This window comes from Hyperoodon ampullatus (genome assembly GCF_949752795.1).
Source record: "Hyperoodon ampullatus genome assembly, chromosome: 7".
NCBI lineage: Eukaryota > Metazoa > Chordata > Mammalia > Artiodactyla > Ziphiidae > Hyperoodon > Hyperoodon ampullatus.
This window is the reverse complement of record NC_136920.1, coordinates 113,193,721-113,219,222: the sequence shown is the minus strand read 5'-3', so window position 1 is coordinate 113,219,222 and position 25,502 is coordinate 113,193,721. Positions and strand designations below refer to the sequence as shown.

Below are 25,502 nucleotides of genomic sequence, written 5' to 3'. Positions count from 1 at the left end.
TTCTTCTTTAATTTTTTATTTGTAGAAGATATTTTCTGCAAGTCTTATGTTCTTTATCATCAATAGTTGTTCTTTAAATATCTTATACTTTCAACTGCACAGGCATTTAAGCTTATTTCTCTTGAGCGACCAAAATCCCTGATTTATAGATGAAGAAGAAAACACAGGAAGGTTAAACTGTTGCTGCAAATTGCATAGCTAAATAGTAGAAGGGTTAAGTTTAGCATTAATCTCATGATTCTCACAACAGTGTTTTTTATAACAAGAATAATAACAGTTATAATTGCTTTAATTTATTGTGTTGTGCCATGTGTTGTATTAATTGCTATATATACATCATTATATTTAAATCTTAAAATTTTTTATGAGATATAGTTTTTTTAGCCTTCATTTCACAGATAAAGAAGCTGAGATATGAACAGAGAAGTAGCTTGTTTAAATTTGGCTCCACTCAGCTGCCTCTTTTACTTAATGAGTGTTATTTCCTCTTTTAATTTATATAACTTTGTGGATTGTCCTCAAATATTAGAATCTGAGAACCTCTTATACTATAGCTCAAAGTATTTAGAAAAACAAATATGTAGGTTTATAATTAGAAGTTGATAAGATATATGTCTCTGAAATCTAAAGAGGGAAATACTCTTGATTAAGTGCTTTTTAATTGGTCAGTTATGTAACATACTTTTATATGTCAGGGAATTTTTCACAGTAATTTTATAACACATATATAATTAATTATCTCATCTTGCCTGGGAAGTAAAGCATAGTGAAGTAAAATAACTTGCCCAAGGAGGCCATTAATAAATAGGGATACTAAAATTTGAACTTTGGTCTTTTGCTTTCAAAAATCTCATTTTTTATAGCAATATTTTAAAATATATTTTTAGGATTCTACTCTAGAGGGAGAGTAGTTCAGGCAGAGAGAACAGCTAGGGCAAGGGCCTAAGAATATTACAATGAACATAGCAAACAAAAATCCCTGCTCTCATAGACCATAAATTCTCTGTGTGGGGGACACAGTAGACAAAACAAATAAATAGTTTGTTAGCAGATAAGTGCTAAAACAAATTTTTTTTAGGGAAATGGAATAAAGAATATGTAGAGGGTCATGGAGGTCATACTTGTTGATAAGTTATCCAGGAAAGATCTCTCCATGAAGGTGACATTAAATAAAGACCTAAAGAGGAAAAGATGACAGTCATTATTATATCTGGGGGGAAAGTGTTCTAGATAGAGGAAGAAACAAGTACAAAGGCTCTGAGGCAGGACAATACTTGATATATTTGATAAAAGGCAAGGAAGCTAGTGTGCTAGAATGGAGGGAGGGAAGATGTATGTAGTTGTAAGAGATGACATGAAAGAGGAAACAAAGTCTAGATAGTCTAGGGCCTGTAGGGCAGTGTAAGTCTCAAAAGTTTGACTTTTCCTCTTAGTGAGATAAAAAGCCATTTAAAGCATTTGGTATATATAACTTTATTTTAAAATAACCAGCTCTGGCTACAGTGCTAATAAATAGAAAGAGAGCAAAGGAAGGAGCAGTGACACCAGTAAGGTGATAACACAGCAATCAAGGTGAGAGAGGCCTAGATGAAAGCTGTAGAAGAAGTTAGATGTTGTTGGATTCTGGATATATTATGAAATTATATCAGTAGGACTTGCTCATGAATTGTATGTAGGGTGTGAGAGACATACTGAATTACAGATTATTTTTGTATTTTGTTTTAATAACTGGAAGAATGGAATGATTATTTACTCTGATGGGAAATATTATGGCAATGATAGGTTGGCAGGTGAAAATGGGAGTCCCAATAAGATGTGTCATGTTTGCAATGCTTATTAAACATTTAGATGGAAATGTCAAATTATGTGTGTATGTGTGTGTGTGTGCGTGTGTGTGTGCTGCCATTCAAGGGAGGTGTCCAGGCAGGAATAAGTTTGGTAATTTTTTGGTTTATACATGATTTTTAAATACAAGGGATAGGTAAGATAAACTTGGGAATGGTATGGACTGAGAAATGAAAAGATCCAAGGAGGGGCCATGAAATGTCTAGATATTGGAAAGATGAGGAAGACCAAGCTAATGAAAGTGAAGGGGAGGGCACAGTGAAGGAGGAGAAATGCAAGTGAAGAAATTGTTTTCAGAAGAAAAGTGTGATCAACTCTATCAATACTAGTGAATATAGGTCAAATAGATGAGAACTGAGCAATTGATCATTAATTGAAACAGTGTTGAGGTCATTACTTTTACAGTAACATTTGGACAGTGGTAGAGAGACAGGTTGATTTGAGAAGCTTAAAAAAAATGGGAGTTTTTCTTTGTGTGTGTGTGTGTTTTTTTTTTCTTTTGCGGAAGGGATGAACAAAATGTGTTTGTACCTAGAGGGAAAAATGGGGTCAAAGAGATACAATTTTTCCCTCCACCTTTTTTTTTGGTCAACTTTGGAGCAATACCCGTATGAATGTCACTGATGATGTCTGAAGGGGAGATGGGTCTTTGATTAGATCACAGATAGTTACGATAAGAAGATGGGACACAATATAGATATAGATAAATCAATAACTATTGTGGTAGTGTTACAGATTGGCTTCCCTGGGAATCCGACTTGGTGAGATGGAGTTAAGTGTAGATGATAGTTTTAAGAAGTGCCTTTGGAATCACCCACCAGAAGGAAGGAGGAAGGAGCAGATGTGGGAAGAGAATAATTTGAGCTGTGATATAGGCCCAGCAACAGCCGCAGCTAACACTAATGAGGATGTCAAAAGCTAGAATGGCTTGTCAGTATTGTCTGGAGTTGGGCTGAGGTGGTCAGTGTACTCATCGAGCAACTGTTGGCTGTTGGCCAACAAGGAAGGGATATAACCTCAGATGAGTTGATTCTCTGTAGCAAAGGCAGTCCCTGAGGGAGCTGAGAGCTGGAAGCTCTCTGTCAATGTAACTCCCAACAGTTCAGACAAGTCCTTCATTGAAGGGAAATATGTGGCACACACTGCAGTGCCCCCATGGATGGAATACATGTATGCAGTTTTTAGATTACTTCTATTTTCTTCAGGAATTATAAGGGGGGAAGCAGGGGAAGGGGCAGGAGGTTGTTTTGAAAGAGAGTAATTGTAAACCTATTGTCTAGAGGATTAAGAGAAAATGGACTCCATAAATGTACTGGAATTACCAGGCAGAACAAAGGGCTTGTCTGAGATTAATGGTCATAAATTTAGAGCAAGATTAGTCATCATTGTTGATGTTTTTTCCACTCACATTCCCTTGCCCAGAGCAGAATAGGAAGACAGTTCAATTTAACCTAAAGTTGAAGTTGTACTTGAATAAAATGGAAGGAGAAAGGGGTAAGGAGTCATGGTTGTAAAAGAGGAAGTGATTATCTATTTAAATATTATTAAATGCAAAATAGCTGAAGAGGATAGTTGGGCTGAAATTTTTGAAAGACAATAAAAAGATCTAATAGTTTTAGGAATTAGTGCATGTACTAAATGACTTGCTTGTTTTACTAAGTGACAGACAGGCCCCATCTCTATTGGTCTATAATACTCAAAATCCCTATACATGCTTTTTACTTCCGTTGTATACATAAGTTTCTAATGCTTAGCCTTATAATTTCCTGAGAATGAATTAAGACTAATTTGAGTTTGGAAAAATTGTAAACTTAGAAGCAAGGAAATAAGGATTATTTATGTAACTGTTTACCCAGAGTGGAGAAAATTAAGTCAAATGTACAAAACCCTCTTCCAGGGTTCATACACTATCATCACATTAGTTAAACATATTCATATACAACTTTAACATTTGAGATTATTTCACCATATATATTATTCACAGTTGAAGTGGCTTTTTATAACATACATCAAGATACCAAAGAAAGGACCTAAAATCAAAAACATTTTTATCACATTCTTTGGATAATTTATCTCTTTACAATAGCATTTGCAATTTACTATTTCACTTATAATGTAGTTAAAATCATCTCTTTCAAAGCACATATACACAGGTGTGCTTTGGTTTCCTCTTAATCAGTGAACACTTTGGCTGGATGATTTGGGTGTGATAGTATGTAAAGTGAAAATTGTAATTCATAGCAAGAGATTACTGACCTGTTATATATAACCAAAGAAAGAATGGGAATGAGGAAAATTTCATTATTATAAAATTTACAGGTCTCTTGTAGAGTTACCTCACCATGTCTCCAGCTGTATCTTAATTCAATTCTTATCTCCATGTAATAGATGGGACTGTATTTTGTGAGATACCTCTAATTAGCTCCATTGATATTCTCAAAAGACTAATTCTATTAAATAATAAACATTTTCAAAAGGTGATAAGCTGTCCCATTTACAGATGACTTATAACAAATATATTAAAGAATTACTTCATGTGATATAATAGGAAAATGTTTTTAAAAATCACATTGATCAAAATATTCTAAATTAAGAGTATCAGAACACCTCTAGATTAAAATCATGCTAATCCCCAAAATGAATTTTTCACCTTGGATGCCCAAATCCTTATTGGCTGTGAGTTTTTATTCTTATTACTTAACCTTAGTGAATGACAGTGTCCTCATCAATAACTGGGGACAATAAACCCTGCCCAATCTGCTTACAAATCGATCACAAGCTCATGAACTCACACTTGCCAATAAAAACCCACAAATCTTCATGTTTCTATGGCTTTTGGTCAAGGTACCATTCAATAATCAAATTTTTATTTAAAATTTTGATTTTTATTTTAGTTTAATTTTAAACTATTATTAAGAATCTTCCTTGTTGTAGAGTATCTTATGAAAGACTTTTCATGCAAATAAATAGCTATGTATTAAAATGCTAATTTAAGTATCTCTCAAAATAAATGTATGAATTATTTTATCCATTTTCACTAATTTTCTCATCTCTATATCTTTATCTGTCAGAAAATGATTTTTAATAAGAGTTGCTTATGAAGATTATTTTTAAATTCCTAAAACTAACTATTGGTTGGTTTTAACTTCCAAATATTGAATTGCTTTTTCCCTAATACGTTTTTTAAAAACAACCCCATTGAGTTTGATTTGCCAACTCAAATCTACTTATTAACTGTATGACCAAAGTCAAGTGTTTATTTGCTTTTCACATACATTTAGTAATCTTTAAAGCAGAGAAATTACTATTTCATTTCCAGAAAACTTGGCATACAGTAGTATGCTAGTAGCTAGTGTTATTATCCATCCATTCTTTTATTTGCCCTTATATTTTTAACATTTTACAATGTCAAAGATAGTTTCTGAATGAGGTCTGACCGATTTTTATTACAGGATATTTACATTGGATACACAAAAAATCTGACAATAATCTGAATTATCAGATTATTGGAACAAGATAATAGGAAAAAATAATAGGAACAATAATAAGAACAATAATAGGAACAAGAACAAAACTGATGAAAGACTTCAATATGCAATCTATCAGTCATCTTTGTAGAAATCGTAGAAGTTAAATCCATGAGTCCCCTCAGATATATCACTCATCTTAGTTCCTCAATCTTAACAATCTTACATATGAATCTGATACCCAAAAGTTAGTAATATTTAATAAAGCTAGTGTCTGACACCTGGTCTAAAGTGTTTTGCCTTTTTCAATGGTTTCACTTTTTGTAAAAATTCAAACTTAACTTTAAGAATTTTGAAGTATAATGAATTATCTCTATAGTCACAGCACTTTTAACATTAGAGAATTAATTGAGAATGTCTGGAGCATTGATAGTCTAAAACTTATGGCCCCACCTATAGGGTGAATGTATAACCAAGTGCAATTCAAAATGATCACCCCATTTCCATTCCTTCTTCCAAATGCATGACTCCCATAAGCCAAGGATTGCCATTTATTCAGAACAGATCTAAGACTAGGAAATTAAAAACCAGAAGAAAGGTGAACCTCAGCACTTAATTCCTAATTATAAGATTATCTTCTTGCCTTGACCATTTTCCCTCACTTCTCCACAATAACTAACCAATCTCTTATATTTAGCATACATAATCATAAAATTAGTATCCAAAACCCCTGTCACTCTCCAACACTTTAAAATAATTCACCATTCTAGGGAATAATTTCTGAAATATTTTTATGTGTGTGTGTGTGTGTGTGTGTGTGTGTAGCTCACACTACACCTACTTAAAGTGTTTCAGTGGGTGATGAAACATTTCTAATTGACTTGAAAACTTGCTCAGCCTACTATACCACCTACTGTGATCTTTATGAAGTCTTGCAGAAGAAATCCCTCTTGGACCTTAATATCCAGCGACACTGTACTTCTCCTGAGTTACTAGAAAGTTTTTGATCTTAAAATAATCATGAATTCTAAGACTAGGGACATATCCATGTTTGTTTTGACCCTCTTAAGTTTATGAGTCTAATTTTATGGCCAACTTCCAATAATTTACAAAAGAAGTCTATGACATATTTTCTTAAGTCCTCATGTTATGCTACAGGATTTTTGCCATACCCATTTTGCCTTCACCTGGAATTTGTCAACTACCAATTTTACATTTTTTTTTTATATACATATATATCGAAGCTACCCCAAACCCTTTGTGGAATAATGAAGGAAAGAAAAGAAAAGATGGAAATCAGAAAAGCAGGCCGGTAGGTAAGAAGGTTTGAGGAAGGAAGGAAGGATCCCAAAGTGTATGTGCAGTGTATGTGTGTGTATGTGCTGGTGTGCATATGTTTGCAACATACATTTAGGGGAATGGCATGAAATGCTATATGGTACATGTACATGGTATTTACTAGTTACCCATAAGTATGACTGTGACAAGCTGAAGCAGTGATGGTTTGGGCTCATGCATCTATTTGTTGGCATAGACTCATCTGAGCTGGGTCTGTGGACAGTTGGCCCAAGTAAGTATGATTAGTTCATTTATATACATCCTTCCTTTACAGCTTTTCTGCATCATCAGTACCTAACATAGTATTTGGTGTATAGTTTTCATTGAAAAAAAATATTTGTTAAATGAATAAAGGAAATGATTTGTCTTATGTATGGTCAATATGCTTCCAATCACACATTCCAACTCTATATTGTCATGTGAGGCTCTCAGTCACATCATTAATTGTATACCCCTTTTTCTTTGTATGGTTTACCTAGGATGAATAGGTGTAATAATTCTGTAAGCCACAGGTCTAGTTAAAGCTCCACTCTCAAGCTCTGCATGAGTTTCTGAACTTGGAAAAAGGGTCAGAGAAAAGACAAGGCCTGGGGCCCTGTGATTCTCGATCATAAATTTTCTCCTCCAGATTATTACTTGTCCATTTGTCTATGTGTTTTATATTAAGTCCAGAAAGAAGTTTACTTCAGTATATAATTTGAAACTGAATTTTAGAGTCCTTGTATTAAGATTTTTATTTTTACTCATTCTTTTCCCTTAAAGAGCAAAAATAGAACATAGGAACAGGTATTTTTTTCCCTTTTGTAGGTGACAAAAAATAATCAAAAAGTCACATCCATAAAATCTCTTGTTCTTTTTATTTTCATTTCTCTCCTAGATATAATAGAATGTTTACTAAAATAATGTGATAAGCACTCAAACTAAGTTCTATGATGAGTACCTCCAAAGAAACCAACTGCTTTCTGTTCACAGTGAGATCAAAATAACTGGTTGTATTTTTACTCAGACTATTCTCTCTAGTCGCCATCCCCACTCCAACCAATAATTTTTTTACATCAGTCTGGTCTCAGATCAACCAGAATCTTGCCTGACACGAGGACCACTTTTACATTATAAATAATAGCGTTTTACCCTTTTTCTTTTTCCTAAGAGGAAGGATTTAAATGAGGAAAACACACTCTCCTTCAAAGTGCAGGCTTCTTTTTAGTATTTCTGTATATGTCTTTATGAAAAAAAAATCTATTCACAGTTGAAAAAAATCCATTTACCTTTGTACTGCTGGTGCTATAGCTCCTAGGAAATAATGACACAGAGAAAATTCCATGAGAAAATGTTAATTGTACCTGTATTAACTGATGATACAAAATAAAGCAATTAGAGCTGAATGTTATCTTTTGGGTCATTGTGATCTCAAAACACAATTCAGGTCATAATTATTGTACAATCTTCTTTTCTTTTTGTGTGTCTAATTTCTAGACCATGCCTGTACTTCAATTTATCAGAAATAGGCCTTCATTTAGGACCGTTTGCTATTAAAATATTTTTTAACTATGATAGGTTGATTTGAAATATCATAATAAGCACAATATAAACTTGTAGTAAATGTATTAGAAGCTACATATATACTTTTCAGAAAACATTTAAGAAACTCAGTTAAAATAAATTGATATCCAAATAGCCTTTCAGAATTTATAAATTCAATGAAGATGAAAAGAGGACAATAAAACCATATAATCTCTAAAGAGATATAACAGCCCCACCACAACCACACGCTCACTGTGCTGGGTTTCTAAGAGTAGTCAAAGGAAGTCAAATGGGAAACCTTGCCATGCTTTGTTATCAGACTGAGGTCATTTGTTGGAAAAAAAAGGCAGCCCCTATCTCTAAAGGTCAATGCACATTAGTTTAAAGCCATGAATCATATAAATTTGAAAACGACTGAACTTGAATTTTATTAGAAGTTAGTGTGTTTGTTTTTCAAGTCACCAAAAAAAGTAAAAGTAGAATTATTCTTTCTCTTTTGTATTGACACTTTTTTAATCTATTATTTATATTAACTATTATACACTTAACTACAGTGAAATGCAGAATTGTGTGTAAAATCCTAAACACTTTCTTCAATAATGAATTTCTCTCTTTTTATTCATTATGCTCTTACTGTTTATTAGTCCTTAATGATTTTGAATGTATTTTAAAAGGTTTGATTGTAAATTCAGCAAATAAGTAAATCGTAACCCATATCTCAAAAAAAGTAAGTTATACGATCCCTCTTATAATATTAAAGTTAATGATTTATTTCTTTCATATCCATTCAGTATATTTTATTAACTGCTTACTTTCATCATTCGTCGTTTTAACAGACATTAAATTTTAAGATCTACATTGTATTACTATGAAATATACTATTTTAGCATGAAATGATGAAAAGTTTGAAAAAATCTCTTTTATGATTGGTAAATAATGACAGGAAAGGCAGAACATTTTCAAGAAGCATTTCTCACCAGGAGAACATGGTTTCACAAACTGGGAATTCTAGGACAACGTTTATTTATAAAAATATTGAGCCCCTACCATTTCCAAGAAACTAAAAATCATTTCTTTGATCAGCCTAGCCCAAGAAAAAAGGAAAGGTACATATGTATTGAGTTATGAATAGATTAATAAATGATAAAAGAAATACAAATAATACCTATCATTCTTTTTTTAAGGCCACTTTATTTTTAGGAAAATATTTTAAATTGTGCAAATGCAAAATAATTTAAGGGAAGACAATTGAACCCCAATCCTTCATACATACAAGTGAGTGTTTCAATAACTATAATACTTCTAGAGTAATCAAAATGGATGAGTATAATTAATTTGTACACACTATTCCAGGCTTCCATAAAATAAAAGTAACATGATTTTTTAAAGTCACATTTATAGAAAAGAACACCTTATATCTTCATTATATTTAGCTTGAGTGCACAAGTTTTCCTAATTTGGCAAATTCATGCTTGGCTTTACACACCGTTCCTAGCACGACAGATAATGAAGCAGCAGGTTGGACACCAGACACTCCAACCACTTCTATTTCTGTTCTTACTATGTACCAATGGGTTCAATTGGTGGTAGAAAAATATGCAGAAAGTATTATAAATATGTAAAATAACTACTTAATGTGTTATAAAGGTATTGCTTAATTTATTCCTACACTGGCAACTTGTATGCACTATACACAGAAATTAGGAGTGTACATATAATCTGAAAATCGTGGTATTTAAAATTGTATGGTAGAGATTTATTGCCAAAGCATTCCTATCACTGCTTGACAAACAAAACGAAACCTTCACTGGATAATGATAGAAAAGTATGTACAAGTTACAAAATAGTAATTCTTTAAACTCCTTTTTGCCTTGCATCTAAATGCTGTGTTATGTTGACAGATCTGGGAAATTTTAGTGGCCGGACAAGAAGTGCAGTCTCTGTGAGGGAAGGCCAGGGGGTTGTTCTGATGTGCTCTCCTCCGCCTCATTCACCAGGTACAGTCGGATCCCATTCTATATTGCTGCTGCTCTCTTTTACTATATGTTCATTCTTTTAGACAGGATATTGACTGGGGAATATTCAGGTGAAATGTGCATGGTTTTCGTGACATGTATCAGAGTACCAGATGGGTAATTAAAGACCATATAGTCTAAATGCCATAGGGTAGGAGACTTAGCTCCTCTGATAAGATTGTTTCATTGTCTTTCTAAGTGTTGACTGTCCTGGTTATATCTCTGCCTGCCACCAGTGACGAATATACTGCTTGAAGCATAAGGAAAGTGATAAGCTGAGAGAGTAAAAACTATTCAAAATTATTTGGAATGTCAGAGTTGAGTTAACTAAATACCACTGTGAATCTTGTTTCAGAAGATAAACTGGAAACTGGGTTGTTTATGGCGTAGCTTTTCACATTGGAACAAAAACTGCTAAGAAATTTTTTTGTTCATACAAAACTATAATTTACTTGTTCTTTTCTTGCTACTTGAGCTTTTGTTTGTAAAGTAATAGGTAAGTACTTCTTGGGGTTTGGAGTAACAGAATAGTAAACTGTGCTCAGATTAATTATCTTACCTTTTGCCAACTCACAGAAAAATATACCCATTATGTTTGAGTCCTATAATTTGAGATGAGTGCCTCTTTGTACCTCAGTATAGTTTTCCTATAATACAATTTAAGAAAGGGCAGCATCAATTAGAGAGAGAGAGAGAGAGAGAGAGAGAGAGAGAGAGAGAGAATCAAACATCTATTTCTACCTGAGAAATTATGAAGATTTTAGAGTTAACAACTGTAAACAGAATTCAGGTTCCTGGTACCTCAACCAATTTTTTCTTCTTTGTTTAGAGTGAAAGCCATATTTTTTTCTAGGTTGTATTATTAGTGTAGTGTTTGGGCTCAGTTTTGTTCTACCATAGATAATTCTTATCATAAATTATGATTAGACCTCAATCAGTTTTCTTAAAATTTCTCGTCTTTATCTTACCCTCCTAACTTTCTTTTTAATTGAAAGAAAAGTAAACTATGCTTCAACAGGAAAATATTTTTGAAAACATTCTGCTTTGAAACTCAGAGGAATCACTATGAGGAATAATTTCTGAGTTGTACCAACCTAATTCTTATATGTCAATTCAGTCACTCCAATCCTTTTGTGAGCAGTTAGTGAACTTTACAGCAAACATATCTAGTCTTACCTTTTATTTTTTTAATTTTTATTTTTTTTTTTGCGGTACGGGGCCTCTCACTGTTGTGGCCTCTCCCATTGCAAAGCACAGGCTCCGAATGCACAGGCTCAGTGGCCATGGCTCACGGGCCCAGCCGCTCCACAGCATGCAGGATCTTCCTGGACTGGGGCACGAACGTGTGTCCCCTGCATCGGCAGGCGGACTCTCAACCACTGCGCCACCAGGGAAGCCCTGTTTTACCTTTTTTTAAAAAGAGATTTTAGTAGGTTTAGGAGACTCCTATAGAATTAATACATGTTATGTCTAATGTTGGGTCATTAGATTTGTATGAAGAGAAGTATTAGATAAATAAGTGTTAGAGATAAAAAAAAAAAGGAGGGGAAGATGGAGGAGGGGGAGGAGAGAAAGGAGGAGGAGAAGAAGGAGGATGAGAAAGCAACAGGCTCTACAGAGGATGAAGCTGTTCATCTCCAGGCTTACAGGGGTTAACAATATGCAGTGACCCCTGTGGATAAAATGTCAGATTTTTTCTGAGGTACAATCTGTATTGCAAGGCTGTTGGAACATGTGTTAAAAAATGAAATGAGAGAGGATAATATAAGAAACAAAGCTGCAAGATTACACATAGACAAATTATCCAATTGGCAGAGAAAACTATATACAGAAGCTTTCTAATGCGAAAAAATAGTATAGAGAATTGCATACACGATAAGCTAAGAATATGTATTAATAATTGATTAAATAAATAAAAATGTGATATCTCATTGAGATCAAGAAGAATAAAGTCAGCAAGAGCAAAGCCAGCTGATTGCTATTGTATACATGTCATAAGAAATATAAGACTGATTATATAATTTAAAATTGTAGGAGAGGTTATATTCTACCAGGTACTCATGTTGAAGTGTTATGCCGAATGACATACTCAAACATCAGTGTTAGCACAGCAAAGTTTTGGGGGACACATGCATGACACAGAATAACAGGAGTAGCTCAGTGTCTAGACCAATGTTTAACACTTACCAGATGGGTAGTTATCCTCTGATCAGCCAAATCCTATAGCATATCTTTAGCTTTTTTGTTGAACATGGCATTTACATTCTGTCTCCAATTGAAATCCCTGAAGACATGGTTTCCACTGCAGCTCTTTAAAGTTATGACTCTTTATTCTACCAAGTTGTACGTGCCATGCAGTGTGAGATTGGAACATATATCCTCCCTTCTCCTCATTGCCCATTCTTCTTTCTTCCTCCTTACAAAAAAAGACCCCTAAATTTTTAAAATTTCAAGTCATCAAACTCTACACTTTCTTGTTGTTGTCATTCTTCTTCATTTCCTGAAGATTTTGCCTTCTTTTCTTCATTCCCATGGTCTTGTTTTACAACCAATCTCAGCCACTTATCCGTTGTCACCAACAGCTACAATCTCATAATTACTACATTTGCAAGCATCTATTCTCTAACTAGCATGAACTATCTTCTGCACACTGCTTATAGTACCCTGATTCCAGGAATCCTTTAACCTCATTGAAATCTACAAATCATTGATCCTACCTCCTTTTCACCCTTCTTCCCCTCCTTTGATCCTTACTTTTCTCCTTCAATCATTATCATTTTCTTGCATAGAGCCTTGCTTTCTTCATCTCTCTTTGCTTCATCACACTGACTCGACAGTCAGCAAAACCCTGATCCTGATGTAAATCCATTTTTCAGCCTACTGCATGCCTGAAACTACTCAGCTTAATATGACTGTAGAAAAAAATAAAGAGTTATGCAGACTAGTCTAAATTTAAAATATAAACTATGAATTTCAAGTGCGCTTATGCTGACCAGAAATTAAGGGGGGGAAAAAAACAAACCTAGTCCTTTCATTGTAATTTTGTCAAGCATTCAATGTCTCCCATCATTCAATTTTTCTCCCATCCTCACTTTCAGCTGATAACTATTTCATTGTAAAAGGAAAGCAATTAGAAGATAACTTCCACAAGCCTTCATCACCAAATCACACACTCACTAACGTGTATTCACACTCTAACTTCTCTTTTTAGTATAGATGCATTGCTGTGCTGCTAAGGCCAATCCCTCAACTTGTGCACTGTAGTTCATCCTTTTTTATCTACTTAAAGAATCACTTCAGTAATTCTCTTTCCTCTCTTCTACATTTTTACCAGAGATTGTTTACTTTCTTCTGCGTTATTCCCAACAGGGTGCAACCATACTGTCCCCTACTTCATCTAAAGACAAAACAAAGCAAAGCAAACGCCTCCTGACTCCTGTCCTCTTTCAGCTACTACCTCATTTCCCTGCTCTTCTCCATAGCGAACTCTTCAAAAGCTCTGTCTGTACATGCACTATCCAATTCAACTCCAGTGCGGTCTCTCTGTCTCTTTCTGTTTCTCTGCCCTATTTCTCTGTCTTTTTCTTTATCTTTTTAACAGATTTATTGAGACCCAATTTATATCCCAGGAAATTCACCTATTTTAAGTGTACAGGTCAATGAGTTTTCATATATTTAATACAGTTGTGTCACTATCACCACAATCCAGTCTTAGAACTTCCATTATTTCACAAAGGCATGTCTTCCCACGTCCCCAATAACTGATCTATTTTCTATCTCTATAATTTTATTTTTTCTAAAAATTTTATTTTACTGGAATCATACAATGTGCAGCCATGTGTGTGTGTGTGTGAGTTTGTCTTCTTTTATTTGGTTTAATATTTCTTTACGTTTCATCCATATTGTGGCATTTTTCAGTAGTTTGTTATTTTATATTGCTGAACAGTATTCCATTGTGCAGATAGGCCCCATTCTGTTTATCCATTCCTCAGTTGACGGCATTTGGATTATTTTCAGTCTCCATGTTGGTCACTCTTTCCATTATAAAATACTTTCTTGCAAGACTCCACACACACTTGCTTTCCCCTTACCTTACTTCATAATCCCCTATGCTGACTTTGCCCCATTTTCTCAAACTCTTAATCTTGCAGTCCCCCAAGTAAGTGTTTGTCTTTGAACTTCTTTCCTTAATATACACTCATTCCCTTAGGTTTCACCTCATAATGATCCTTAAGTACTGATGTCTCCCAAACATGTTTCCAACCAGGAATCTGGGTTGTATATTCAACTGTCTATTCAAAATTTCCATTTGGATGGCTAATAGGCACCTCAAGCTTAACCATGACTAAAACTGAACTCCTGGTTATATCTTCCCCAAATCTGAAGTGGGGATTTGGATTAATAGCAATTTCATTTCTTACCTCAATTAATAGCAATTTCATTTCTTACAATTCATCAGCCTTAGAGTCATTCTTAACTTCTCACTTTCTCTCCCACCTCACATAGAAACCATCAGTTTTATTGGCCCTACTTGAAATTTTATCTAAAACCTGACCATTTTTCATGCCCTCCACTGATAGTTCTCTAGTATAAACTACCATCATTTCTTACCTGGGTTTTTGCAGTAGCCTCTTAACTAAGCTCCCTCATTTTGCCTTTACCATTTTTCATTCTATTCTCAACATACTAGCTAAGAGTGATTCCTGCTTAAAACTAATTTGTATCATGTCACCCCTCTGCCCAAAACTCTCCAAAAACTTCTGCTAAAGACTGAAGTGAGTTACCCCAAAATTCATATGAAGCCCCAACTCGCAATGTGATGGTATTTGGAGATGGGTCCTTTGGGAAGTAACTAGATGTATAGAAGGCCCTGAGGGTAGGATCCTCATAATGGGATTAGTGCCTTTATAAGACGAGATATTAGAGAGCTCACTCTTTCTCTCCCCATTGTGACAACACAGTGAGACGATGGTCATGTGCAAGTCAGGAAGCAAGCTCTCACCAGAAACCAACTATGCTGACACCCTGATCTCAGACTTCTAGCCTCTAGCACTGTGAGAAAACAAATTTCTGTTGTTTAAGCCACCCAGTCTGTGGTATTTTGTTATGGCACCCCAAACTGTCTAATACACCATTTTATTTAGAGTCAAAGCCAAAGTCTTTACAGTGGGTTAGAGAGTCCTTACCATTTGACTCCATGTAATCTCTCTGACCTTATCTACTATTCTCCCTCCTATTTTTTCACATGTACTCATGGTCTCCCTGATGCTCCACAAGTAACTAAACATGGTCCTGCCTCAAAGTCTTTTCAGTTGCTATTCCCTGTGCCTGATCCCTCTTATGCTTGGCATATGAATGTCTCCCTCACATTCATACCTTCCTTCAAATTTTACGTTCATGGTAAAACGTTTTCCTGATTTTCCTCTTTTGATATTGCACCTCCACAATTCCTTTCCTCTTCCTCTGCTTTCTTTCTCTCCATATGCTCATCACTTTCCATATACTGCACAATTTTACTTACTCATTTATTCACTGTCTCCTTGATTTAGAATGTAAATTCCATGAGGACAGATTTTTTGTAGATTTTGTTCAGTGTTGAACTCCATGCCTAGAACAGTGCCTGGCACAGAGTAGGAGCTCAAAAATTATTTGTTGAGTAAATATATGCATAACATTCATAAATAAGTTAGCCAAGGATTTTAACCCATACATAACTCTCAGAAACTTTGAGAAAGAAATCATAAACAAGAACAAGTAAATATAGATCAACCATGTATTCAATAGTAAGAAAACTTTTCTTACCATTCACCTTTTTCTCTAATGATGCTGTGAATGTAGAATAGATAAATGAAACATGATTCACATCATCAGTATGGAAGAATAAAATGGAATATTTTATATTTTTGTCAAAAGAACAAACTGTAACCTGAATGATTGGATTTATTAGTTGAGATCACAATCACACTGTGAAATAGTGAATTAATTTTAATGCTTTGCTTGATCAATTAAAAGGAGAACTTTGAAAATGTCTTGGGGAAGTCAAGTCAAAAATTCTTGCTGAAGAGGCAGGGTGAGTGTATAAAGAATAAGCCAGGGCTACTCAGTGAGAGAGGCCTCGTGATTGCATCCGTGGTCTGGCGCCAGTTAGCAACAGCCTCAACAGCTGCCTTTGTTTTGGTGGGATGAGACTGTGCACTGTGAAATGAGTAAATAACCTGAGATGTACTAGAATCTAAGACCCAAATTTCTGTCAAGTCCAAATAGCCATGTAGATCATCACAGCATACCTGGTTAACTGATGCTTGATTCTGCTTTGTTCCCCACTCTTATTTTACTTCCTTCTTTCAAATCATAATTGGTTTATTATTTTATTTTATCAGAGCTTTATTAAGTGAAGTAAAGTGTTGGAAGTAAAAGTTTACTAATATTTTTTTTATCTCTTCTAGTAGATTATATGTTCCTTAAGAGGATGAAACTTTCTACCTCATATTTATATCTCTAATACTTAGTGCACTACCTGACACTTAGTAAGTATTCAGTAAATGCATGTTCAATAACTGAATAAATGTGCTGATTCTAACAAGAGTTTTATAAGGCTTTAGACAGTTTCTATTAGCCTCCTGTGATTAGTTTATCAGAACCAACTCACATTTATGACAGATATTTGGGTCATATAATATCATATTCAAATATGATTACAAAGTATAACAGCTACTAAGATTTAGTGACAACTATATGAAATTGTAAATAGTTTATACATCAGAGAAGATTAAATAATATTCAGAAATAGTCCCAAAATCCATTTACTCATTATCTCAAATGGACGTACAATGCACATTTTTTTTTTCTGTGAATAACAGCAAGAGCTAGGATTGACTCATATTCTAAATTCCCGTTTACTTCCCAAGAGAGCAATATTAATTCCTGTTAGTAACATCTGTGAATAAAAACATCTTGATTGGATACTGAAGTAGTTATTCATCTACCAGGAAATAGATATATATTTCTAGACTGTTAAGCACATCTGCTGAAAATGATTCTGGTTGCCAAAAACTCACCTCTGTCAGTTTAGAAATTTTGAAATTCAGGGTTATACTATTAAAAAAAAGCTCTGTGAAAATGTAAAAATAAGCCTCATAAAACCTGTAACCAAATACAGAAATACTTTAAGGTTTAGAGGTTATCACCATAGATACTTCTAAATAAAAAATCAATAATTACTCTTTTACTTTAAATATTTTTTATCCTATTTTGTCCATAAGCATTATCTCAGAAGTTTACATCAAAGTGGAACTTAAAATTCTTGTACAAAGTGTTAGGTAGTAGTTAAAAATATATATGAATATAGCATTTTACAATATAAGAATCACATTTTCACATTTACTATACCATGTAATCTTTGCAAAATATCTGAGAGTTAGCAATTATTTATCATCCCTGTTGTATTGATGAGGAATCTAACCTTTAGAAAGATTAAGTGAAACCCTTAAGCTCTCATCTTTAATAAATCATGGAACCAGGATTTCAGTCTTTGGTATATTTTATACCATATAATGTATATTTTGGATAAAGCTATACTAAAACTTTTATAACATGAACACAAACAAGAGTTTTTTTTTAAACAATGGAATTATCAGCCTTTCAAAAAATGCTTGTTTTATTATATCAAATATTGTACTTAGCTTTTCATTCAGTGAATGCTTACTGAGTGCCTACTATCTTTGGTTATTTTTTTTTTAATTGGGGTATAGTTGCTTTACAATGGTGTGTTAGTTTCTGCTGTACAATGAAATGAATCAGCTATAGGTATACATATATCCCCTCCCTCTTAGACATCCCTCCTCCCGCTTCCCCTGTCCCACCACAGGGCACTGAGCTGAGCTCCTTGTGCTATACAGCAGGTTCCCACTAGCTATCTGTTTTACACATGGTAATGTATATATGTCAATCCCAATCTTGCAATTCATCCCACCCCCCTACCCCACCATGTCCACACATCCATTCTCTACGTTTGTGTCTCAATTCCTGCCCTGCAAATAGGTTCCTTTGTACCATTTTTCTAGATTTCACATATAAGTATTAATATATGATACTTGTTTTTCTGTTTCTGACTTACTTCACTCTGTATGTCAGGTCCATCCATATCTCTACAAATGACACAATTTCGTTCTTTTTTATGGCTGAGTAATATTCCATTGTGTATATGTACTACATCTTCTTTATCCATTCATCTGTTGATGGACATTTAGGTTGTTTCCAAGACCTAGCTATTGTAAATAGTGCTACAATGAAAATTGGGTTACATATGTCTTTTTGAATTATGTTTTTCTCCAGATATATGCCCAGGAATGGGATGGCTGAATCAAATCAAATGGTAGCTCTATTTTTAATTTTTTTAGGGAAACTCCATACTGTTCTCCGTAGTGGCTCTACCAATTTACATTCACACCAACAGTGTAGGAGGGTTCCCTTTTCTCCACACCCTCTCTAACATTTATTGTTTGAACATTTTTTGATGATGGCCATTCTAGCTGGTGTGAGGTGATACTTCATTGTAGTTTTTATTTGCATTTCTCTAACAATTAGTGATGTTGAGCATCTTTTCATGTGCTTTTTGGCCATCTGTATGTCTTCTTTGGAGAAATGTCTATTTAGGTCTTCCAACCCTTTTTAGATTGGGTTGTTTATTTGATTTTTTTTTTTTTATATTGAGCTGCATGAGCTATCCTTATGTTTTGGAGGTTAATCCCTTGTCAGTTGCTTCATTTGCAAATATTTTCTCCCATTCTGAGGGTTGTCTTTTTGTTTTGTTTATGATTTTCTTTGCTGTGCTAAAGCTTTTAAGTTTAATTCAGTCTCATTTGTTTATTTTTGTTTTTATTTTCTTTACTCTAGGAGATGCATCACTATTTTTTAACTAATAAATTTAGCCTATTTATATTTATTTCTACTATCTTATTTTATACTAGTTACCCTGCTTTTTCTATGATTTATTTGCCCTCATTTCACTTTCATGAGCTTTTTTTTTAATTAATGGAAGTTTTTTAAATGCATATTTCCTTCTACTCATTTCAAAATTACAATTTTATTTCTGTTATTTCAGAAACTATATGTAAAATGTTAATATGCCTGTTTAAAATTATTTTGATTGCTTTATATATGATTGCTTTTGCTGATTAATTGATTCACTCATTAATTCACTAGTCAAACAGAATCTGAATTCAAGTGTATGGCTAAGATATAAAATTGTTTTAGAATAGAATACATTTAACTGAGTCGTGGATATAAGAAGCGTTAGGTACGTATAGATATTACACAAAACTTCATATATAAGTCTGAAATCTAGGAAAGGGGTCTGGGCAGGAGACTATAATTTTAGGCATAATCAGTATAGTTGTCTCAGGATTGATTATGAGATTGGTTCGGACCTCTCAGGGAGATTGTTTACAGTGTGAACAGCATGATTTCTCTTGCTATAGTAAACAATATGGGGAAAAAACTAATAAAACAAACAAAAAAATAGTTGTTCTGTTTCTATGATACCAACCAGTTTTAATAGCTGTGAATTACTGACAGAATTTGTGCTTTTACGTGGCACAATTTCAACAGATCAACTTGAAATTAAAAATATCTACAGTTCACACTTTTTACCTCCAAATGTTTGTAAGGATTAAGTTAACGGCCTAGATGCAAAAGATTCATTGACTATTTAAAGACTGCATTGCTGTAGTTTTCAAACATAAGATCTAGAATACTCAAAGTTTAATGCACCTTCTATATGCTCAGGAACACCAGAGGCTCAATGGTTGAAAAAAAGAAGAACTTATATCCTCAAGAGAAGAGAACCAGAATCATTATTTGGCATCTCTATTACTTGCAAAGATCTCTAATAAGTCCTGAGACAGGTGTAAGAAGAGCTTAAAAGATGCAAGCCCAGTCCCAACAAACTTGACTTAAAATAAGAGAAACACCACAGTATATAAAGCCACAAGCCACTTGCATCTAGATAAAAAGCATAATAATTAAGAAATTTATTTGCCAAAAACATTTTATCATTTTCCTTATTCTACTGCCTAGACCCTTAGCCTATTCTCAATTCTACTAGCCTAGTATCATTTTGCCTTGGTAATCTTGTAAAATTATGTGTGATTGAGTCCCAGGCAAAATAAATGCCTGGTCTGATATATCTGGCTCCCTACAAATTCAAAACCATAAACACAGGTCCTGTTCCCCCAAACATGCTCTCCAAACCTACCCATCCCTCTACTGTCCCTCCTTCAATCACAGAATTGTGGTGACTCCATGACACTCATGGGGAATACTAGTGCTGAATGTATCCTGAGTCTTAAAGTGAAGGAGAATAAAATATAATAATTGGTTATATAAGAAGTGCCAAGGAAACTGGATTAGAGGCATTACATGAAGATTTACAGACTAATATTTTATGTCTGCATGTGTGTTTTGAATCATCATAGAATATAGGTGAATTTATAATTAATGAACTATAGCAAAGCCTATGACCTGGCACACAGCAAACACAAGAGAGTAATATACTTCACTGTACTTTAAACACTCTCTTTGTACACTCTTTAATAAATAATTTCAGTAAAGTACTCAAACAACAATGGACGCTGAATGACTAAGGGCCCTGGTCCTATTCCAGATGCTAAATCAACTTAGCAACCAAGTTGCTAAAGCAACCCTGCATTTCTTCTAGCCCTGTGACTCCTCTGTGAAGTTTTAATTAGGATAGAGCAAAGGAGGCCTTTAATACTTACGTCTGAACTGTAAAATTCCAGCAGAGACATTTAGTATTAAAGAAAAAAAAGAATTTTTGTTTTTTATTTTCTTTAGATAGAAAACATTTTGATCTCAACTTAATTTAAGACGAGTAGACAAGGTCACCAGCCTCAAATCCACTGTGGAACCGGACAATGTATAAGTTAACAAATCCAGAGAATGCAACTAGGTGACCATCTAGTATGATAAAGGAATTACTAGGTAGTCTCTGCTTCCAAATAGCTATACTATAGCAGAGTATTTCACCTAGGATTTAAACTCAGACAGCCAGGGATTCCCAGCCTGTCTCTGGCACTGTTGACTTTGTTAAAATAAGCATTATCTTACCTGTAAAGAGGGGTAATAAAAACTACGTCACAGGATCATTGTGAGAATTAAGAGATAGCTTATGTAAAGCAATTAGCCCAATGCTTGGATGATAGTAAGCACGAAATTCAATTTTGTCCTGTGGACCTATCCTGAAGAATCCTCTTTAGAATGAAAATGACTGTGAGAGAGATAACATCTCAAATCATTGTGTGCTAACATTAAGTATCAGTTTGCAGGGATTTATTGACATCAAACTGACAACAAGGTAACTGGAAGATGAGTGGCCCTTGGAAATGTGAATCTGAGGGTTTGAAATGGGAGAGGAATCAGTGAATGGAAAAATGAACTCTGTCAATGAAGCAAAAGGTCACCAGGTATCATTGCTATCTTTAAAGGACCTCTGTCTCTTTCTTTTTTATTGAGGTATAATTGACAAATAACACTATATTAGCTTCAAGTGTACAATATAATGATTTGATATTTGTATATATTGCAAAATGATCATCACAATACTCCAATTAACATCTGTCACCATATATAGTTACAAATCTTTTTCTTGTGATGAGAACTTTCAAGATCCACTCTCCTAGCTACTTTCAAATATGAAATACAGTGTTAATAACTATAGTTATCATGTTGTACATTACATCCCCATGACTTCATTTTATTACTAGAAATTTGTACTTTTTGACCACCATCACCCATTTCACCATCCACCCCCCCCCCCTCAGCCTACCACTAATCTGTTCTCTATATCCATGAGCTTTCTTTTGTTTGTTTGTTTGTTTGTTTTTAGATTCCACATGTAAGTGAGATCATATGGTATTTATTTTCTTTCTGTCTGACTTATTTCACTTAGCATAATGCCCTCAAGGTCCTACCATGTTGTTGCAAATGGCAAGATGCATTCTTTTTATGGCTGAGTAATATTCCTTTGTGTATATGTACCATACTTTCTTTATCCATTTATCCATCAATGGATACTTAGGCTGTTTCTATGTCTTACCTATTGTAAATAATGCTGCAATGAACACGGAGGTGCATATATCTTTTTGAATTAGTGTTTTCATTTTGTTCAGATGAATACCCAGGAGTGGAATTGCTAGGTCATATGGTAGATGGATTTTTAATTTTTTTGAGGCACCTCTATACTGTTTTTCTATAGTGGCTGCATCAATTTACATTCTTATAAAAAATTCACAAGGGTTTCCTTTTCTCTACATCTATTTTTTTTTTTTTTTTGGATGTACATGGACCTCTCACTGTTGTGGCCTCTCCCATTGCAGAGCACAGGCTCCAGACGTGCAGGCTCAGTGGCCATGGCTCATGGGCCCAGCTCTCCGTGGCATGTGGGATCTTCCCGGACCAGGACATGAACCCGTGTCCCCTGCATTGGCAGGTGGACTCTCAACCACTGCGCCACCAGGGAAGCCCCCCTTTTCTCTACATCTTGCCAATGATATTTCTTGTCTTTTGATAACAGCCACTATAACAGGTGTGAAGAGACATCTCACTGCAGTTTTGATTTATATTTCCCTGATGATTAGTGATTTTGAACAGCTTTTCATGTACACTTTGTCCATCTGTATGGCTTATTGGAAATAAAATATTCAGATCCTCTGCACATTTTTTAATCAGATTTTTTTTTGCTATTGAGTTTTATGAGCTCTTTATATATTTTAGGTATTAACCCCTTATCAGATATAAGATTTACAAATATTTTTCCCCATTCAGTAGGTTGCATTTAATTTTGTTGATGGTTTCTTTTGCTATGCAGAATTTTTTTTTTTTTTAGTTTTATGTCATCCTATGTGTTTATTTTTGCTTTTGTTCCCTTTGCTTTTGGAGTCAGATCAAAAAAAAAAAATCATCTCCAAGACCTATGTCAGGGGGCTTACCCTCCTATGTTTTCTTCTAGGAGTTTTATACTATACTATACTCAAGTCTTTAATCCATTTTTGGTTACCTTTTGTGTGTGGTGTAAGATAGTGGTTCAGTGTCATTCTTTTACATATATATAGCTGTCCAATTTTCCCTACATCACTTATTGAAAAGGCTGCTTTTCCCCATTGTATATTTTTGGCTCCTGTGTCATAAATGAATTGATTGTATATACCTGGGTTTATTTCTGGGCTCTCTTTTCTATTCCATTGTTCTATGAGTTGGCTTTTATGCTTTTATCATATGGTTTTGATTACTATAGTTTTGTATTATAGTTTGAAATCAGGGACTGTGATGCCTCCAGCTTTGTTCTTCTTTCTCAAAATTTCGTTGGCTATTCAGGATGTTTTGTGGTTTCATACAAATTTTAGGATTGTTTGTTCCATTTCTGTGAAAAATGCCATAGGAGTTTTGACAGAGATTTATTTGAATCTGTAGGTTTTTTGGATATTATGGACATTTTAACAATATTAGTTTTCCAATCTATGAACAAAGAATATCTTTTCACTTCTTTCTTTCTTCTTCTTCTTCTTTTTTTTTTCATCAGTATCATAGTTTTCATTGTATAGATCTTTTACATCCTTGGTTATTTTTTTTTACTAGGTATTTTATTTTAATGAAATTATAAATGAGATAGTTTGATTAATTTATTTTTCTTAAAGTTCATTATTAGTGTATAGAAATGTAACATCATTTTTTGTATATTGATTTTGAACCCCATTTAGGGGGCCTCTTTATCTTTAGTTGGTACCAGAAATTACTCACTTAAAGCAACTCTATATAAAACAGGAACAAAATTTCACAGAGTTGAAAACAAAATATTTTGGTTGATATTTATTCTTTAAAAAATGAAATTTTACATTTTAAAATCTGAATCTCATAACTTAAAAATTCTGCAATAACTATAACTCTGAGAAAAAAATTACTCAGAAGGGATTTTTAGCATCTTTTTCCTACAAAATTATAAGATAGCATGACACCCCATGCTCCATATTTTAGTTTTGTACCTACAAAGATCACAAAAAATAATTTTTCGCCAAATACTTGAGGAATTCAGCAATCTTCCCAAGGCCTCTATCAATATTTGATTTCAAATCACTATATGTTCAATCATGTAACATCCACATTCTTGCAGAGTTTCTGGGCACTTCATCACATCTTCATTTGTTAGTAACTATGCTCTAATGATCGAAGCCATTTTCCAAATTTGCCTTGAAGTCCACAACTTTTTCAAGATTTGCAGTTTCACTTTGCAATATATGAACACTATATCCTCATTTGTTATAAATAACTGACAAAAAAGAGCTTGGCAAGATGGAAAAAGGTAGATTTTAGTACTAAGAAGGAAAGAGTATTGTTGGGACTAATTTTTAAAGTGATGAATTAATTTGTCATTATTATCATGTGATTATGATTTTTCTTCCCTAAAAACTCTTGTAATCAAGGGGGCCTGACTTACATTATTTGGACACAGAGAACTACATTGTCAGGTTCTGATGAGGGTCAACCACTTCTTTAGAATAAAGAGAAGGAAAGGAAATGAATATTTTACACTTTCTATATAGCTTCTTATTTCTTCTTTATCACTGCATTGTATGTTTATTATTGTTACCTCCTTTTTATAAATGGGGATGCTGAAACTCAGATAGAAATTTCTCTAAAGTCCATGTCTAATAAACAACATGACAGAGATTCAGCCCTGTGTAATCCCAAGCCCAGTGTCCTTTTGATTACATAATATGGGCTTTCCACAGCTTCATTCAGAAATTTTATTGAAAAATTCTATTTCGTGTATACATTGGTCACTGGTCAACCTGTTTGTTACACCAATTTAAATGAATAGGTAGTTTCATCAATTGTTTTTACTGACTTGACCAAACTGTTAACTGAACTGAACATTCAGCACTGCCAATATCAACTGTATAAACAATATATGAAAGTAAATAGTATAAATATAGAAATTTTAATATTTTTACCAAACAGAATAATACAGTGCTCAAGTTTGTATCTCAACAATTATTTAGCAGCCAGACAGGATACATGATAATAGAAGCATATTGAATGAAACAATAGAGAAATAAAGAAATCATGTATTTTTTACTCTGCATGCTTTCTTATGTGAGTCAAATAAATAACAATACACATTTTATACCCTTAAATTTATACAGAAAAAAACTGTTTCCACCCAAACTCTGCTAGCCAGCAAAACATTTATAATAAGAGCTTTACCTGGTTGCTTAATAGTTTCTGAACTTGGCTCTTA

The 25,502-nt window shown here is 33.9% G+C and overlaps 1 protein-coding gene across 3 annotated transcripts in view; it reads left to right on the top strand.

The window, feature by feature from the left end:
• CNTN5 (contactin 5) overlaps positions 1 to 25,502 on the top strand; it is a gene marked incomplete at both ends in the record, with an annotated part of 772,249 nt that overhangs the window by 339,352 nt on the left and 407,395 nt on the right. For 2 of the 3 annotated variants that reach the window (XM_079707896.1, XM_079707895.1), the window contains one exon: positions 10,076 to 10,171. The exons of the other annotated variant lie outside the window; for it this stretch is intronic. In XM_079707896.1, the coding sequence (XP_079564022.1) occupies positions 10,076 to 10,171 (96 nt within the window). The remainder of the gene's footprint in view (positions 1 to 10,075; positions 10,172 to 25,502) is intronic. 3 annotated transcript variants of the gene reach the window in all.